This window comes from Ranitomeya imitator, chromosome 5 (genome assembly GCF_032444005.1).
Source record: "Ranitomeya imitator isolate aRanImi1 chromosome 5, aRanImi1.pri, whole genome shotgun sequence".
In the NCBI taxonomy this organism is placed as follows: Eukaryota; Metazoa; Chordata; class Amphibia; order Anura; family Dendrobatidae; genus Ranitomeya; species Ranitomeya imitator.
In genome coordinates this window covers 175,013,990-175,032,501 of record NC_091286.1, presented here as the reverse complement: position 1 = coordinate 175,032,501, position 18,512 = coordinate 175,013,990, and the positions used below count along the sequence as shown (strand labels likewise).

The window sequence follows — 18,512 nt, the reverse complement described above, 5'->3', positions numbered from 1 at the left end:
CGCTGTGCCCTGACAGTCAGTGTCACCCCCAAACGTGCGAGAATCTCAACTTTCAATTTGTGATACTCTTTGGCATCCTGCAAGGTCAAATCATAGTACGCCTTCTGGGGTTCTCCCGTCAGGTATGGCGCCAGTACCTCTGCCCACTGCTCTGGCGGAAGTTTTTCCCTCTCAGCGACCCTCTCAAACACCGTCAGGAAGGCCTCAACATCATCCCCGGGAGTCATTTTCTGCAATGCGCGTCTTACCGTCTTCCGGACGTGGGTGTCATCAGCCAGACCTGGGGTTGGGGCGCTCGCCTTGCCCTGGATGGCGGTTGCCAGAAGCTGCATCTGCTGCTGATGCTCCTGCTGGCTCTGCCGTTGCTCCTGCTGGCTCTGTTGTATCTGTTGCTGGCTCTGTTGTATCTGCTGCTGGCTCTGTTGTATCTGCTGCATCGAGGGGTTACTTGGCGTGCACTCAGCCAATCAGAGGCGAGGTGCTGGTGTAATGGGCCTAAGGCCCAATAGCAATAAAGTAACAAATTTCACCGCACTCTCTTAGTGATAAATTGTGCAAAGGTTCTGTACATTTATTAGTGTAAACTAGGAGCACAACAGAATATTGCAGTATATGCGATTAACAACGTTTCGGCTTAACTTAAGCCTTGATCACGTATCGCTGTGAAAAAAATGCAGAGAAAACAAAACAAAACAAAATAAATAACAAAGTAAAATAACCAGAATAAAACAACAAAATAACAAAATAGTGGGTTGTCCTAGGGATCAAGAGACACATGTCTACCAACAGACATATAGGGACGTCAAAGGAAGTGATGGATCAGGGATCGAGTGTCACGATAAGGTGCAAAAGGGTCCTGCGTATCCTGCGGGTAGGGATATTACAATGAGTATACATCAACATGAATATACGTCGGAGAGAGGAGAAAATCCGGATAAAATGCAACTGACATATAATAGTGGTAGATCAAAGGGTTTCAGGCCCATATTCGGAAGAAGTAGCATAGGTAGTTACCTTATTCCAGAGATGGAATATAGTGCAGATAGGAAAGAATCCCAGCAATAGATTGAAAGTTTCTGTAGAAAACATTAGGCAAGGATTAGCTTGGACAAGCAAAGAAGGCCGTGTCCATAGAATCTAAGAAAAATACCTTAAGCAATATCTTTAGTACATAAGCAGAGGCTCCCTTGTAGAAATGTAAACCTGTATAGAGTAAACAGTATGCTGGTGATATCTCTGCGGAATATGGGAAGGAATGGTGCACAGGGGTATACGGAATGTTGTGCCCGTAGGGACTACCTAAATACCTTGTAGTAATTCAATTGCTGCGTTTGCAAAGGTTCATTGGTGGACAGTATGGACCTGTATGGAATAAATGATATGGATGTATCTTTGTAGAGTGCCTGTCAGGGGAGGATGCTAGTGGCGTCGGTGGATTACCTCAGAACGAGCGTCGCTCCCGCGCTGTGCTCCAATGCTGCGTGTGTCTGGTCTGCCACTGGACGGCATGTGGGGATTAAATCACCGCCGCACCGGAAGTGAGCGGTGCGGACCGGAAATGACATGTCGCTACTGAATAGGGTCCTAGAGCGCATGCGCAGCCTCCGTAACTGACTGTGCTGTGTGCGGCTGGGAATACAGCCCTGATGAATGAATGCAAGGTTCCGACAGAGAATAAATGTGTAGTGGACATACCACATGTGAATTGTTGCCTGCAGGATAATATAAGTGATGGGATAGCATTAAAAAATCAAGGGAAAAAATATTTACAGGGAAAAATATTAGCAAGTATTGACAAGATAAGGGGCTTAGGATAACTTACCCAATATAGTAATAGACCATGTGTAGTCATAAGTTAGCGGGTCTGAAAAAAAGGGGAATGTCAAGGTGAAATAAATCCAATAAACAAGGCTCATGCTGACCAGTCAATTTCTCTGTTGAGTCCTTTTGGAGTCAGGGTATCCAGTTTGTATATCCAGTAGGTCTCACGTGCTCTAAGAAGTCTAATATGGTCGCCCCCTCTTCTGGGGCGAGGGACATGTTCAATAACTTGAAATTTTAGTTGGGCAACTGTATGTCTGAATTTTGTAAAGTGATCTGGAAGAGGTAACCAATTTTTGCCACATCTAATTGTAGACTTGTGGCTGGCAATTCTGTCCCTTATGTGTTGCGTGGTTTCTCCTATATATAGGAGGCCACATGGGCATTTTATAAGGTACACAACAAAATTTGAGTCACACGTGTAGAAGCCCCGTATTGGGTACGATTTACCTGTCCTAGGGTGAGTGATAGTATCTGTTTTGATGACATTTGAGCAGCTAGCACAATTAAGACAAGGAAAAGTACCGTTACGTCTAGTGCCTAATAGTTTCTGTGTAGTGGTGGGTCGTTTGCTGCCAACATCTGCCCTCACGAGTTTATCCTTAATGTTGGAGGGTCTTTTATTGCACATCAGTACTGGTTCTTCAAAAGGAGAGATAGAAGGGTATGATTTGGTTAAAAGAGGCCAATGTTTCCTAATAATGGAATGAACTTTCGGTACTAATGGATGAAATCCATGTACAAATGGGATCCTTTCTTGTGTGTTTCTTGGTGGTCGGGGTGATGGAGGCGAAAGAATATGTGCTTTTTCTTCTATAAGTAGTTTAGGGGGATAATGTCTTGCTCGGAATTTGGAAGTCATTTCATCTAATCTGTCATTAAGTGCCCCGGGGTCAGAGACAATGCGCGCTACTCTATTAAGCTGGGAACGTGGTAGGCTGTCTTTCAATGAGCGTGGATGACAGCTAGTGTAAAGAAGCAAACTATTATGATCCGTAGATTTGCAAAAAATGTCAGTAGACAGTTCCCCGTTAGAATCTTTAAGGACCATGGTGTCCAGGAAGGGTACAGAATTGGTACTGTGATGGATGGTAAATTGAAGTTCTGGAAGAATGGAGTTTAGATAGGAATGAAAGGATATCAATGTGTCAGTGGTATCAGTCCAGATGAGAAAAATGTCATCGATGTATCGATGGTAACATGCTACATGTTGTAAGAACAGACTATCAGTGAATACATGGTTTATTTCAAAATGGTTCATAAACGCGTTGGCATAGGCCGGCGCGACGTTCGAACCCATAGCGGTCCCACATTTCTGAATATAAAAGGTATCCTCGAACAGAAAGTAATTTTCATATAGCACTAAAGTAAGTAAGTCCAGGCAGAACTGGATGGCATCTTCTGATAGTGAAGATTGGCATAGTAGATGTTTAGTGGCCTCAATACCTTTGGTGTGCTGGATTGACGTATACAGGTTACAAACGTCAAGTGTAACTAGGATACTACTGGAAGGTACTCTGGCAAGTTGGTTAATAATGTCAAGGAAATGTCCAGTGTCCAACAGAAAGGATCGAGTGGTTTTGACTAGAGGTGTGAGGATTTTTTCCAAGAAGGCAGATAAGGGAGACAGGATGGAGTCTGTTGAGGCAACTATCGGTCTACCCGGAGGATTTTGTAGTGACTTATGAATTTTAGGTAACACATAGAATACTGGTGTTACCGGATGGGGATTAGTGAGAAATGATGCCGTTTTTTGATCAATAGTATGTCGAGTCAGATACATGTCAATAATGGTTTTGATTTTGTGACTAATAGCTGTGACTGGATCCCTAGATATAGTATCATAGGTATTAGTATCTGCCAGTTGACGATATACTTCACTCATATATTGTGTACGGTTCATCACCACAATTGCTCCCCCTTTGTCAGCTGGTTTCACTATAATAGAGGTGTTAGCATGAAGGGAAGACAGAGCTTGTTTCTCAACAGAGGTGAGGTTAGAATGAGAGGGAAAGAGACCCAACCGTTGTTGATGAATTAGAGAATCGACCTCTCGGTCCACCAAAGAAATGAACGTTTCCGTCGCATGGTAAATCCTGGGAGGACAAAAACTGCTCCGATTACGGAGCCCAAGGTTAGTAATGGATAACGTAGGTGGTATAACATCGATTGTTGAAGGTATTGGAATACGCGTAATGTCCTTATTTAGTCCAAAATGAGTCTTAAGTCTGATTGACCGATAGAATCTTTCCAAGTCTTTTTTGAGTTGCAAGGCGTTCCAAGTTGGAGTGGGGCAGAAAGAAAGTCCTTTCTGGAGTACTGAGAATTCAGCCGGAGAGAGGAGGTGATCAGATATATTGACCACTAGGTTAGGGGTCTCACCTGTGATCTTGTTGCCATTCTTTCGCTTTGCTCGCCTACAGGGTCTCCTTGATGGTGTCCCCCTCTGGGTCCCTTGGATAAAAAACGCTTGCGGTTGGAGTTGGTCGAGGAATCGCTTTCGGAGCTGTGGGATCCATCTCTGCGTGGATAACGCGATCGGCGCCAGGTGGAGGTAGAGGAGTCGGTCCATTTGTAGACCCTGTTGTTCGCGTAGTCCTCAGAGTCGCGTTGAAATTTCAGTCTTTTTCGTTCCTGCAGGACCTTCTGGTGGTCAGCGAGTGCCTTTTCCGTTTTGGTCTTAAGAGAAGACCACTCCGTGGAAGAAAGGGTAGTAGTAAGCTGTGCCTCTATATTCTGAATATTCTGTTTGGTCTCCGTTATTGCCTTCTGAAGGAATTCTATTGTAAGTATGATGATATCCAGAGAGCACTTGTTGAGGATTTTTTTTATATTTTTCACAATATTCTGGATTATCCGAAAAGAGGGTGGGATGTAAGTTGCACCTGAGTCCCCTTGGTATCTTATTTTGCCTATGGTACTCGGCTAAAGTGGTGCAATGTAAATCGTAGGAAATAAGTCTACGTTTTTGTTTCTCGAAATCCCTGGTCCTCAGTTCGTGTACCGGGGTCCGAAGAAATTCGCTAGAACCTGTCACATGGGACAGTATATCGGAGCTAGTGGCCACATCATATGCAAAAGTGTCGGTAGACATGAGAAAATTCGCAATGATGTAAGAGGAACGGCCGGTGCAACTGCCAATCAAAATAGTATAGAGGGGTTACTTGGCGTGCACTCAGCCAATCAGAGGCGAGGTGCTGGTGTAATGGGCCTAAGGCCCAATAGCAATAAAGTAACAAATTTCACCGCACTCTCTTAGGCTACGTTCACATTGGCGTTCCGCCAATGTGCGTCGCTGTTGCGCCGGCGACGCAGCGGCGACGCAGCGGCGACGCGCCCCTATGTTTAACATAGGGGACGCGTGCGTTGTTTTGGTGGCGTTTTTCGCCACGTGCGTCGTTTCCGACGCTAGCGTCGGACGCAAGAAAACGCTACATTGTAGCATTTTCTGTGCGTCCGATTTTCGTCAAAAACGACGCACGCGTCGCAAAACGCGCGCGTTTTGCGCGCGTTTGCGCGCGTTTTTACGTGCGTCGCGCGTTGCGTCGCCGACGCAGGGCGGCGCAACGCTAGTGTGAACCTAGCCTTAGTGATAAATTGTGCAAAGGTTCTGTACATTTATTAGTGTAAACTAGGAGCACAACAGAATATTGCTGTATATGCGATTAACAACGTTTCGGCTTAACTTAAGCCTTGATCACGTATCGCTGTGAAAAAAATGCAGAGAAAACAAAACAAAACAAAATAAATAACAAAGTAAAATAACCAGAATAAAACAACAAAATAACAAAATAGTGGGTTGTCCTAGGGATCAAGAGACACATGTCTACCAACAGACATATAGGGACGTCAAAGGAAGTGATGGATCAGGGATCGAGTGTCACGATAAGGTGCAAACACCACCAATGAACCTTTGCAAACGCAGCAATTGAATTACTACAAGGTACTTAGGTAGTCCCTACGGGCACGACATTCCGTATACCCCTGTGCACCATTCCTTCCCATATTCTGCAGAGATATCACCAGCATACTGTTTACTCTATACAGGTTTACATTTCTACAAGGGAGCCTCTGCTTATGTACTAAAGATATTGCTTAAGGTATTTTTCTTAGATTCTATGGACACGGCCTTCTTTGCTTGTCCAAGCTAATCCTTGCCTAATGTTTTCTACAGAAACTTTCAATCTATTGCTGGGATTCTTTCCTATCTGCACTATATTCCATCTCTGGAATAAGGTAACTACCTATGCTACTTCTTCCGAATATGGGCCTGAAACCCTTTGATCTACCACTATTATATGTCAGTTGCATTTTATCCGGATTTTCTCCTCTCTCCGACGTATATTCATGTTGATGTATACTCATTGTAATATCCCTACCCGCAGGATACGCAGGACCCTTTTGCACCTTATCGTGACACTCGATCCCTGATCCATCACTTCCTTTGACGTCCCTATATGTCTGTTGGTAGACATGTGTCTCTTGATCCCTAGGACAACCCACTATTTTGTTATTTTGTTGTTTTATTCTGGTTATTTTACTTTGTTATTTATTTTGTTTTGTTTTGTTTTCTCTGCATTTTTTTCACAGCGATACGTGATCAAGGCTAAAGTTAAGCCGAAACGTTGTTAATCGCATATACTGCAATATTCTGTTGTGCTCCTAGTTTACACTAATAAATGTACAGAACCTTTGCACAATTTATCACTTATGCTGGGTTCACATTGCGCTAGGTGTGTCCGTCTAACGGACTCGTTTTTAAGTAGTAAAAACGCAATGTAACGCACATACTAACGCGCCCATAGACTTGCATTGTCTGACGCATCGTGACGCATCCCTAAATTGGTATGCGTTTGTCACATAACGTTTTTTTTCTGACGGACCTTCAACGCGGCTTGCAGCGTTTTCGGGTCCGGCCAAGCTAACGCACTACTAACGGAAGCGTTCATTCTGCCATAGAAGGCTATGGCAAACGCAGTCAGACGCAAATCATGAAAAATTTCCAAATAGAACCACACGTTTTAATAGCTTTTGAAGGTGGTCACATGTGGTCATGTGACAGGAAATGTGACTTCGGCCATTAAAATATCCCACTCACACAAAGTCTCCTGCACGTGACAGAGTGTTTTGCCGTAGCTAAATTGTAAGTACATTTCTATATATTATATATCTCTGTATACATCATGGGAGTCTGTAATGTCCGTCGGATGTGTGTGTACTAAAAATGTATTGTTTTGTTGCACACAGATGTCGGATACAGATGTCAGCAGCAGCAGCGTGTCTGCGATTTTTTCTTCTGAGTCGGTAGGCTTGCACTTTAAAAAACCATGTTGTGTGAAACTCCATTGTATTGAGCTAGGCATAACAATCCTGTTTATTGTTTTATTGTGAATAGGAGTCTTCTGAGCCCAAGGCTGTTAGACCTCCCCCAAAAAAACACGCAAAAACAACAAAGGTACATAGCACACATGTTGAATTTTTCAGGCATAAATTTATTGATCCAATGAATGTTAACATTATTTAATGTTAAAATATTTTTTTTTACATTTTACATACACAATAGGTTGTGGCACAAGGAGGACAAAAAAGAAAAAAGGTCCCTAGCCGTCTGTCGTCGCCACAACTGCCAGTGGTAAATATAAAATAGAAATATTCTATCCAATATTTACCAACAATCTATCTATTCACTTTCTATCTACTATACCTATAAACTATCTATCAACTATCTATCGCTCCATCTATTTGTCTATCTATATCTATGTATCTATCTATCAATATCTATGTATCTATCTATCTATATCTATCTATCTAAATCTATGTATCTATCTATATATCTATCTATCAATATCTTTGTATCTATCTATCTATCTATCTATATCTATGTATCTATCTATCTATATATCTATCTATCAATATCTATCTATCAATCTATATCTATCTATCTATCTATGTATCTATCTATCTATATATCTATCTATCAATATCTATGTATCTATCTATCTATCTATATATCTATCTATCAATATCTATGTATCTATCTATCTATCTATCAATGTATATCTATCTATCTACATCTATCTATCTATCTATATATCTATATATTGCTATATCTATGTATCTATCTATCTCTGTATATATGAATATGGCCATCCAGTGAAATTGACACTATCAACATAACGTTTTGTGTTTACATAGTCCAAGTCAGCGCCAAAAAAAAAAAGGATTGTCGTTGACGAAGAGCCATTGACTATCCACAATGAGACACTTATTAACCTTGTGGAAGCCAACCCCTCCATATGGGACCAGAGCGACAGCTCCCACCATGACATCGTGAAGAACCGGAAGTTGTGGGATCAAATAATCTGTCACTTTGATCCCCGATACATGGAGAAGTCGACAACCTCAAAGAAAAAAATTGGTAAATATTGGTGACGTAACATCGGAAAATGTTTAAAAAAAAAAAAATTTTCTATCCTATCAACCTATCCACTTGTTGTCTGCTATCTATCTCTCAATTATCAACTATCTGTACACTATATATCTATCTATCTATACACTATTTCTACACTATTTCTTATCTAACAACTATCTATCTACTATTTATATATCAACTATCGTAGCAAACTATGAACAATTTTTCCTATATCTTAACACAATCTACTATTTTTATATATATATTTTTTTTTTTTAAATTTAAAGCCGATGCTGTCCATACCCGTTGGAAGTCCATCCGCGATCGCTTTGTCCGTGACTACCGGAACAGTCAGAATGCACCAAGCGGATCAAGTGGCAAACGGGTGACACCGTATGTGCATTATGACCAACTGCTCTTTCTTCAGAAAACAGTGTCTCAGCGCTCGTAAGTACAAGAAGGTCTGTGTGCGAGACTAAATTGTTTAAAGGAAAATAAGTAATTTTTGTTTTTGGGTTACAGCACGATATGCAGTACCGCTGCTCCTAGACCAGCAGAGGAACTTGAGCCTTCTTCAGTGGAACCAACGCAACCTGAAGATGTGTCTGGCATCACCGAGCCACGATCTGCGGATAGAAGCACTGTTGCTGCAGGTGTGAGTGCCCGGTTGCAATCACAGCGTGGACGCAAGCGAGCATCTCAAAAAGATGAAGCAGATGCAATTATCGTGGATGGACTCCAACGGGTAGAGGACATGTGTCGCAGTGAGCTCAAAGACCTGAGACGAGAAATTACCGAGCTGCAAGCACGCGAGTCTGTCTACTCTGCTAATGAGTGGAAGCTACTTTTATTATCCTATGTGCCTGTAGTACAAAATATCCCGGCACATAGAAACCTTATGTTTCGACAAAGACTTAACGAGCTTGTAGAGGAATTTGTGGGCACCGAGGAACCCGCTCCATCGGGAAGAAGAAGACTGGACATGCCGCCCTACAACCCTCAATATAGAGGCCGGGGTGAAACGAGCGTGGAACCTCAAAGACAATGTAGTAGTCCATCATATAGTTGGGCAGACAATACTCCCGTGCAGTACCAAAGTCTTTAGTACAGTTCACTGTCCACAGCCAGGTGCAATTACCGCGTTGGAATTTTTTTTTTGGGGGGGGGGTTTTGTTGTTAATTTCTATTTTCCTTTTTTTTTTCATCCCTATGGGATATCATATGTTACACCTGTGTACCAACAGTTTGTTGGGAAAATACAAAAACATTTAGTAAACTGTTTCAAATTTCAGATTCTTGTATGACTTTAACTTTAACTTTTTACACGACATAAGGTAACTTTTTACACGACATCAGGTTAAACAACATAACTTTTTACACTACGTAACTTTTTACACGACATCAGGTTAAACAACATAACTTTTTACACTACGTAACTTTTTACACGACATCAGGTTAAACAACATAACTTTTTACACTACGTAACTTTTTACACGACATCAGGTTAAACAACATAACTTTTTACACTACGTAACTTTTTACACGACATCAGGAAGACTTTAAATTATTTTCACACGTGTCTGTCTTGCCATGGAACCTGGCCTTCATGTGTGAAGTAGTGTGCAAATTGATCACGAATCCTCATTATTTGTGATGCAGAACGAACTGTAGTCGATTCAATGCTACTGAGGTTCGACTCACAATCATTGGGGTCTACCAACTGGGGTTCATGTCTCGCCACAAAATTGTGCAGACAGATGCATGCCTTCACAACACGGTCCACATTGTCTGGTTGCAGTTGCATGCAGGTTAGTAAAATCCGCCATTTTAATGTCAAAATCCCAAAGGCACACTCCACATAACGTCTAGCCCGGCTCAAGCGATAATTAAAAATGCGCCTGCTGGAGTCTAGACTACGGCTTGAGTAGGGCTTGAGGAGATTTTGTCCTAGTTGGAAGGCCTCATCACCAACTAAAACATAGGGCAAACTTGGGCCTTCGGTCCCCGGAAGAGGTCGTGATGACGGTATGTTTAAACTTTGGTTGTACAAACATTGGCCCATGTTGGAGTCTCTGAATACTCTGGAATCGTTAGTCCGGCCATAAGCTCCAATATCCACAGCAACAAAACGGTACCTGGCATCCGCAATCGCCATCAATACTATAGAAAAGTATTTCTTATAGTTATAGTAGAGGGAACCACTATGTGCAGGTTTCTGAATCCGAATGTGCTTTCCGTCCACGGCACCAATACAATTGGGGAAATTAGCCACATCCTCGAACTGTTGGGAAATTGCTAGCCACATTTCTGATGTTGGTGTTGGTAGCACAAGTGGTTGCAAGTTGTTCCAAATGGCATCACAAGTTTCCCGAACCAGTTGACAAATTGTTGACTTCCCAAGTCGAAACTGGTAATGCAGTGACGCAAAAGTTTCTCCGGTAGCCAGATATCTGTTGACATTCAAAAACAAAAAAAAAAAAATTAGGATTTTAATGATCATCTAAAGGCTAGTTGACAATATAATATACAATTGCAAAATGAACATTAGGCCACACGATACCGAGATCTAGTCTTTGTCAATAGAATGATAAAAAAAATGTATAATTACCTCACAGTCACTACTAAACGTTGCTCCGCACTGATGCTTTCACGAAAAGTGCTGCGATGATGATGTATCTCATCCTTCACATGTGAGAGCAGAACATCAAAGGTCTCAATGGACATCCGTAGATAGCGTTGGAATTTGAAGGGATGATCCCGAAGCTGCACATACAGGGTGTGAAAGGCACCATATGTACTCCGCAAGAAATTCACTTCGTGGATCCAATATCTCCTTTGCGAACTACGCTTTCTCTGCCGAAGTCGCAACCGCATCAAGCGAAATCTGACGAGCTCAGACACAAACATCTTGCTAGCAGAAGTTCACTCAATGCTTTCAAAATGGAGAATGAGTCTGTGCCCACACCCGACAATGACAAAAGGGAAAAAAAAAAAAAAAAAGAACAACTTTATTGACAGTGACAAACGCAGACAAACGGATACTTCGTAAACGGACATCAAAATGAAAAAACGCGATCACATGCGTTAACGCTAGCGTTACCGTGACGACGAATTTCACATATTTTTGCTCCGTTTCTGTACATGCGTTTAACGCATCCGTTTGACGCCATGTACTTGACGCAATGTGAACCTAGCCTAAGAGAGTGCGGTGAAATTTGTTACTGTATCTGCTGCATCAACAGCCTGTTGGTCTCTTGCTGCCTTTGCTCCTGCTGTGACTGCATCTGGACCAAGTGTTTCAGCAGGTCCTCCATTTTCTCCGCAATGCTTGCTGGCTTGCCACAGACTTGACCCAGGACATTCAAAATAGACTTACGTCTCCGCTGGGAACGCTGCCCTCACGTCTACCACCAATTGTAGGGATTTCACTCACTCAGGTGCGACGGCTGAGACTCAGGAGGCACGTTCCTTGAAAAGTTCACAGGGTTTATTGCATCATAAACCACATGGCAAAATAACAGAAAGGAAATAGCCTTTGGCTCAGGAAAGAAAAAAACAAGTGTCCAGTCCTTCCGGCTCAGTCCTGGAGCCTTGACACACTCAGGAGGGTTCCACCTCCACACATATCTGCTGTGTAAAGCATTAGCCTGACTTATATAGGACTAACCACACCCAGTAACCCATCACATGATTAGCCATGTGGTCTGACATCACCACAGGTCCTGAAACACATATATATACAAGGTTATGTGCAAGAAAGAAATACTCCGGGCTACATTACAGCAACAAGGCACTTATGTGGCACATACCTCCCATCGACTACACACCCGTTAGCCATGCTACAGCCCATACAGACTGCTTTTTCTTCACACAGCTCAGGGATTGGTTCTGAGGAGATACACTGGGTCAATGTTATATAAACAGGATGCTGAGAGGGAGATCATCACCAGATCTCTGTTTTACATGGCTACCAGGACACGCCCCCATAGCACTGGCATGGAATGAATCTCTTCTCTCTCTCTCCCTCTCTCTCTCCCTCTCCCTCTCCCTCTCCCCCTCTCCGTCTCCCTCTCTCTCTCCCTCCCTCTCCCCCTCCCCCCTCTCTCTCTCTTTCTCTCTCCCTCTCCCTCTTCCCCTCTCTCCCTCTCTCTCTCTCTCTCTCTCTCCCCCTCCCTCTCCCTCCCTCTCTCCTTATGGTGCAGCTGTGGCGCCCACCTTACAATGGCACTAGCCTCTCCTGGTGCAGTTGTGAAGGCCACCTTACCATGGTCTGGGGTCTCGCATATTGCCAGGTGTTATTTCAGATCAAATCATCTATTGATGTGGTCAGAGCAAACATTCACACATGTGTGTATAGAACCTTAATTGACTCCTTCCTTCCATGCACAAAGAGCTATTCTTTTTCATAAGAACAGGATGTTTCAGCACATTATCAAAAAAGAGGAACTATAAGCTGTAAGAAGAGCAAGCAGATTTCCTTTTGCTAAAACCACATTCATCTGAAAATTAATCTGAAGAGGAAAACAGTTGTCCTTATCAGTTAGCTTCATGACACCGCAGAAACTTAAAACATCACTCCAGCTTATTTTTTTTTATTGCGTCACTGGAGTGGTGCTTTAACTATAAGTCCCCTGCCCCCTTTCTGATACTCACCTTTTGGTGTTTTCATCTGTTTTTGCCGCCGCTCCCGTTGGTTTCATGGAGCTGTACAGAGGTCACTTTTCAATACAAGTCTATGAGAGCCTTGTCCTGGTTCTCATAGACTTGTATTGAGAGCTTCTGACTTAGCTTCTGATTTCCAGCCAGGCAGAAACTACTGTGACACTATGGCGCCACTATGACTGACGCTGAAAAACATGGAAGATGCCAGAAGGTGAGTATATGACCAGGGGCAGGTTACTTACATTTATCTCCAGTGCTGGAACAAAAAAGAACTCCTCCTCTGGAGTGGTGATTTAACCCCTTTGCTACATGCGCCATACATATACACACTGTGTGCAGAATTATTAGACAAGTTGTATTTTGATCACATGATACTTTTTTTTTATACTTTTTTTTCCTACTCCAAGCTGTTCAGGCTTGAGAGCCAACTACCAATTAAGTAAATCAGGTGATGTGCATCTCTGTAATGAGGAGGGGTGTTGTCTAATGACATCAAAACCCTATATAAGGTGTGCTTAATTATTAGGTAACTTCTTTTCCTTTGGCAAAATGGGTCAAAAGAGAGATTTGACGGGCTCTGAAAACTCCAAAATTGTGAGATGTCTTGCAGAGGGATGCAGCAGTCTTGAAACTGCCAAACTTTTGAAGCATGATCACCGAACAATCAAGCGTTTCATGTCAAATAGCCAACAGGGTCGCAAGAAGCGTCTTGGGCAAAAAAGGCGCAAAATAACTGCCCATGAATTGAGGAAAATCAAGCGTAAAGCTGCCAAGATTCCATTTGCCACCAGTTTTGCCATATTTCAGAGCTGCAACGTTACTGGAGTAACAAAAAGCAGACATCATGATTAAGGGTGCCCTGTCACCTGAAACGCGTAGATAGTGTTTTTATTGTATTGTGCTGATGTTTCATCCTCTGCTTCTGATTGAAGTGAATAAAGTATTTAGTTTTTACTTTTCACGCCTCGTTGAGCTGGAATTTTTTCTTCATTTCTAGTAACAAAAAGCACAAGGTGTGCGATACTCAGGGACATGACCAAGGTAAGGAAGGCTGAAAAACGACCATCTTTGAACAAGAAACATAAGATAAAACATCAAGACTGGGCCAAGAAATATCTTAAGACTGGCTTTTCAAAGGTTTTATGGACTGATGAAATGAGAGTGACTCTTGATGGGCCAGAGGCTGGATCAGTAAAGGGCAGAGAGCTCCACTCCGACTCAGACGCCAGCAAGGTGGAGGTGGGGTACTGGTATGGGCTGGTATCATCTCAACTCCCAGACCTACTGCCAGTTTCTGGAAGACAACTTCTTCAAGCAGTGGTACAGGAAGAAGTCGGTATCGTTCAAGAAAAACATGATTTTCTCTAGTCACCTTCCACGACAGCATACGGAGGTTGCCTCTTTGCCCTAATGGGGAACAGGAAATGGAGAGGTTAAAAGGCCCTCCCACCTCCCTCTCACCAGTGTCTTTCCTGTTCCCCATGGGACAGGAGAGGTTTACTGCGTATGCAGTGGTGGCCGGTAACTACTGCTGCACAGGCTCTGCCTAAATGTAACCGGGCAGCATGGGGTCGTATCTTACCTCCCCTCTTTATGCTGCTCCCGTCTCGCCGCGGTGTCCTCGGGACCTGGTCCTAGCCTTCCCGCGCCCCGTGAGGGAAAAGCAGGCTAGAGTTCCTATCCGGAGTCCTCCTGGAGCTCTCCGGTTTCCTCTCCTCCACATGCCGCTGGCGACCCGGAAGTGATCGCGCACGTCACTTCCGGTCCTTTCTGCGCTCCCTGGAGGCACTTCCGCCAGCGGTATCTCATGCAGGACGGCGTCCTCCACCCTGGACCAAGGAGGGGAGGAGGATTTTCGTAATCGCTGGGGGCAGGGACATGCCACAGAGCATAAAACCTGCCAGAAGACATCGAAGGTAAGACTATCCTGACATGGAGAGCAGTACCTGCCCTGCGCTTGCAGAGCCCAGCGCTGCCCCTGCCACAGTAAGTGCAGCAGGGACAGGGGGTCTTTAGTTAGTGACTTGGGGGTATTATTAGTATGACTCTCTCTCCCCTCTCATTGCAGGGAGAAAAGTCTACCCCCAAAACTAATACTAAAAAGAAGTGTGCCATCTGTAACATTAAGCTGCCACCATTATGGGAGAAGAAACTCTGCAGGACCTGTACTGACAAGATTGTCAGGGCAGAGCAACCTTCGTTACTGGAAGAAATACGCTCTTTGGTCAAACAAGAGGTGCAATCCTCCCTAGCGGCCTTCATCCCTCCACCCCCTCCGCCACTCTCTCCAGCTAAAAAAAGGAAGATCCAGGAGGAGGATTCTGAATCTGAATCAGACCTCTCCTATGCCTCATCCTCGGGTCGACGGGAGGAACCTACGTCCCCTATGACCTCTGAAGCTAGGAAATATCTTTTCTCTTCAGAATGGGTTGAGGATCTAGTAGCTGCTGTACGCAGTACTATGGGGCTGGAGGAAGAGCCAGAGCCACAGTCCATACAGGACCAGATGTTTGGCGGTATATCCAAGGGTAAACGGGTGGGGTTCCCAATCCACTCAAATATATCCGACATGATTGATCAAGAGTGGGAACTACCTAAAAAACGAATAACAGTACCATTATGGGACCTGAATCTGGTATTACAAGGACATACAGGTGCACCCTTTGAACCATTATCCTCCTGCTCTCAGAAAAATCTGATTTATAAAACAATTTTTCTAGTGGCCATTACCTCAGCAAGGAGGTTAGGAGAATTACAGGCCCTCTCAATGAGAGAACCATACTTGTCTATCCGAGATGACTCTATAATACTGCGCCTTGACCCCTCCTTTCTTCCAAAGGTCGTATCAGATTTCCACCGCTCTCAGGAAATCTTTTTACCTTCTTTTTGCCAAAATCCAACAAATCCAAAAGAAGAAAAATTTCATACACTGGATGTCAGACGCATTGTATTATTTTACCTAGAGCAAACCAGCTCTTACAGAATTGATCAGAATCTATTTGTCCATCCATCAAGACAATATAAAGGAAAGAAAGTAGCAAAAAACACTATTGCCAACTGGATCAAGAAAGCGATAGCAGAAGCATATCTTGCTCAAGATAAAACCCCTCCAGTGGGAATCAAGGCTCATTCGACTAGATCTCCTGGGCAGAAAGAGCAGGTGCATCAACAGAGCAAATCTGCAGGGCAGCCACATGGTCTTCGTTGCATACTTTCTCCAGACATTACAGACTAGATGTAATGCCCAACAAGGATTTAGCCTTCGGCCGGAAAGTACTCCAGGCCGTTGTCCCTCCCTAGCGCCAAAATTAGTTGGTATTCCTCCGTATGCCGTCGTGGAAGGTGACTAGAGAAAATAGAATTATTCTTACCGTTAATTCGGTTTCTAGGAACCTTCCACGACGGCGCTAGTTCCCTCCCTATATACTCCTGGATTTTATTCTGGGATTCAAGGTAAACCGGTGCTATGGTTTTCAGTTATAAGTCACTGGTGAGAGGGAGGTGGGAGGGCCTTTTAACCTCTCCATTTCCTGTTCCCCATTAGGGCAAAGAGTCAACCTCCGTATGCCGTATGCCGTCGTGGAAGGTTCCTAGAAACCGAATTAACGGTAAGAATAATTCTATTTTCATGCAGGACAATGCTCCATCACATGCCTCGAACTACTCCACAGCATGGCTGGCTAGTAAAGGTCTCAAAGAAGAAAAAATAATGACATGGCCCCCTTGTTCACCTGATTTGAACCCCATAGAGAACCTGTGGTCCCTCAAAAAATGTGAGATCTACAGGGAGGGAAAACAGTACACCTCTCGGAACAGTGTCTGGGAGGCTGTGGTGGCTGCTGCAAGCAATGTTGATCGTAAACAGATCAAGCAACTGACAGAATCTATGGATGGAAGGCTGCTGAGTGTCATCATAAAGAAAAGTGGCTATATTGGTCACTCATTTTTTGGGGGTTTTGTTTTTGCATGTCAGAAATGTTTATTTCTAAATTTTGTGCAGTTATATTGGTTTACCTGGTGAAAATAAACAAATGAGATGGGAATATATTTGGTTTTTATTAAGTTGCCTAATAATTCTGCACAGTAATAGTTACCTGCGGAAACAGATATCCTCCTAAGATAGCCAAATCTAAAAACCCCACTCCAACTTCCAAAAATATTAAGCTTTGATATTTGAGTCTTTTGGGTTGATTGAGAACATAGTCTTTTTTTTTAACCCATTAGCAACTATAGGGTTAGTAATGGATAGGTGTCTTATTGACACCTCTCCATTGCTAACCGGATTGATGTCACCTTACAATACAAAGGTAATATTAACCCCCTATTACCGCATATGCCACCGGAATATAAAGATATATATATATATATGTGTGTGTGTCACTGACTGACTGACTAACTGACCTATTCTATGTGTATATATTTATTCTATCTATTCTAATCTGTCAGTGTGATTTTACTGTACACCGCACATGAATTGCCGGCTTTTCAAAGGACATCGGTGCATATTTCTCGCAAGACACACTGATGGTCCGTGTGGTGTCCTTTTTTTCTCTCGCACCCATAGACTTGAATTGGCGAGACTCGGCCGATATACACTGCAAATTGCTGCTTGCTGCAATTTCACTTGCACGTATAATACAGCCAAGAAAAAAATGGTTATGGGAGCTGCCCCATAGATTAACAGTGGTCTGAATGCTATGCAATTTTTTTTCTTGCATAGCACTCGTCCTTATTCCTCTCTAGCCTGACTCCTGCCTAAGAGAGGTATTCACACACAAAGCGACCCATCAGTCTTTGAGACCACCTTGACGATGGTTGATGGGCAGATATAATTTGGCCAATTTTATGCTAAGCATCTCATTCTTTTTTCCTAATATTCAAAAACCGTATTGCTATTCATATTTCATATATTTCACATTGACATTCTTTAGCATATGTGAGGCAGTGACCCCTGTTACAGCTAGGGGGCGCTGTATGTGCTCTCCAGAATGTGCATGGAAGCACAGGTGTGGCTGTAATTAGAATAGTGAAGCAGAGACTGATTAAAAAGCCCTGTAGTAGTGGGGGAGGTGTCAGTGTGTTCTTGGAAGCAGACAGGGCAGTTGTCTGCAGAGCTCTCTCTGTGTGGAGCAACACAGAGGCTAAATGAACCAGAGAGAGTGACACCCTGCGTCTTGGGCTGTCTTATGTGTACCCGGCTGCACTCCAGAGGATAAAGAGTGCAGTGTGCTGAGTGAGTACAGAGACTTGTTACCGGCGTGCGGTCATCCAGGGAAACTGGACAGAGGGAAGTTCGGCCTGTGTATTGACTGCATCATATAGCCATGCAAACCCCTTCCCGCCCTTTGACGCACCATATGCGTCATGAAAACCTGTGCCATTCCGACCTGTGACGCAGCATATGCGTCATGGCCGGATTGGGCTCCTGCAGGCTGGGTGAAAGGGTTAACTGTAATTTCACCCGGCCTGCAGGGACGGGAGGAGTTGTACTTTAGCCCAGGGAGGGTGGCTTCACCCCCCCGTGGCTACGATCACTCTGATTGGCTGTTGAAAGTGAAACTGCCAATCAGAGCGATTTGTAATATTTCACCTAAAAAACTGCTGAAATATTACAATC

General features: G+C 43.5%; 2 protein-coding genes across 3 annotated transcripts in view; one reads left to right on the top strand and one right to left on the bottom strand.

Annotated features, from left to right (window-relative positions):
- The window catches only part of GNPAT (glyceronephosphate O-acyltransferase), a 433,316-nt gene that overhangs the window by 30,138 nt on the left and 384,666 nt on the right, over window positions 1–18,512 (top strand). The window lies entirely within an intron of this gene.
- Window positions 7,293–11,200, bottom strand: LOC138681654 (uncharacterized). The gene is made up of 2 exons (XM_069769343.1): window positions 10,842–11,200; window positions 7,293–10,683 (listed from the first exon to the last, which is right to left on the bottom strand). Exons 1-2 carry the CDS (start codon window positions 11,138–11,140, stop codon window positions 9,804–9,806), a joined length of 1,179 nt encoding a protein of 392 aa, XP_069625444.1. The 5' UTR covers window positions 11,141–11,200; the 3' UTR covers window positions 7,293–9,803.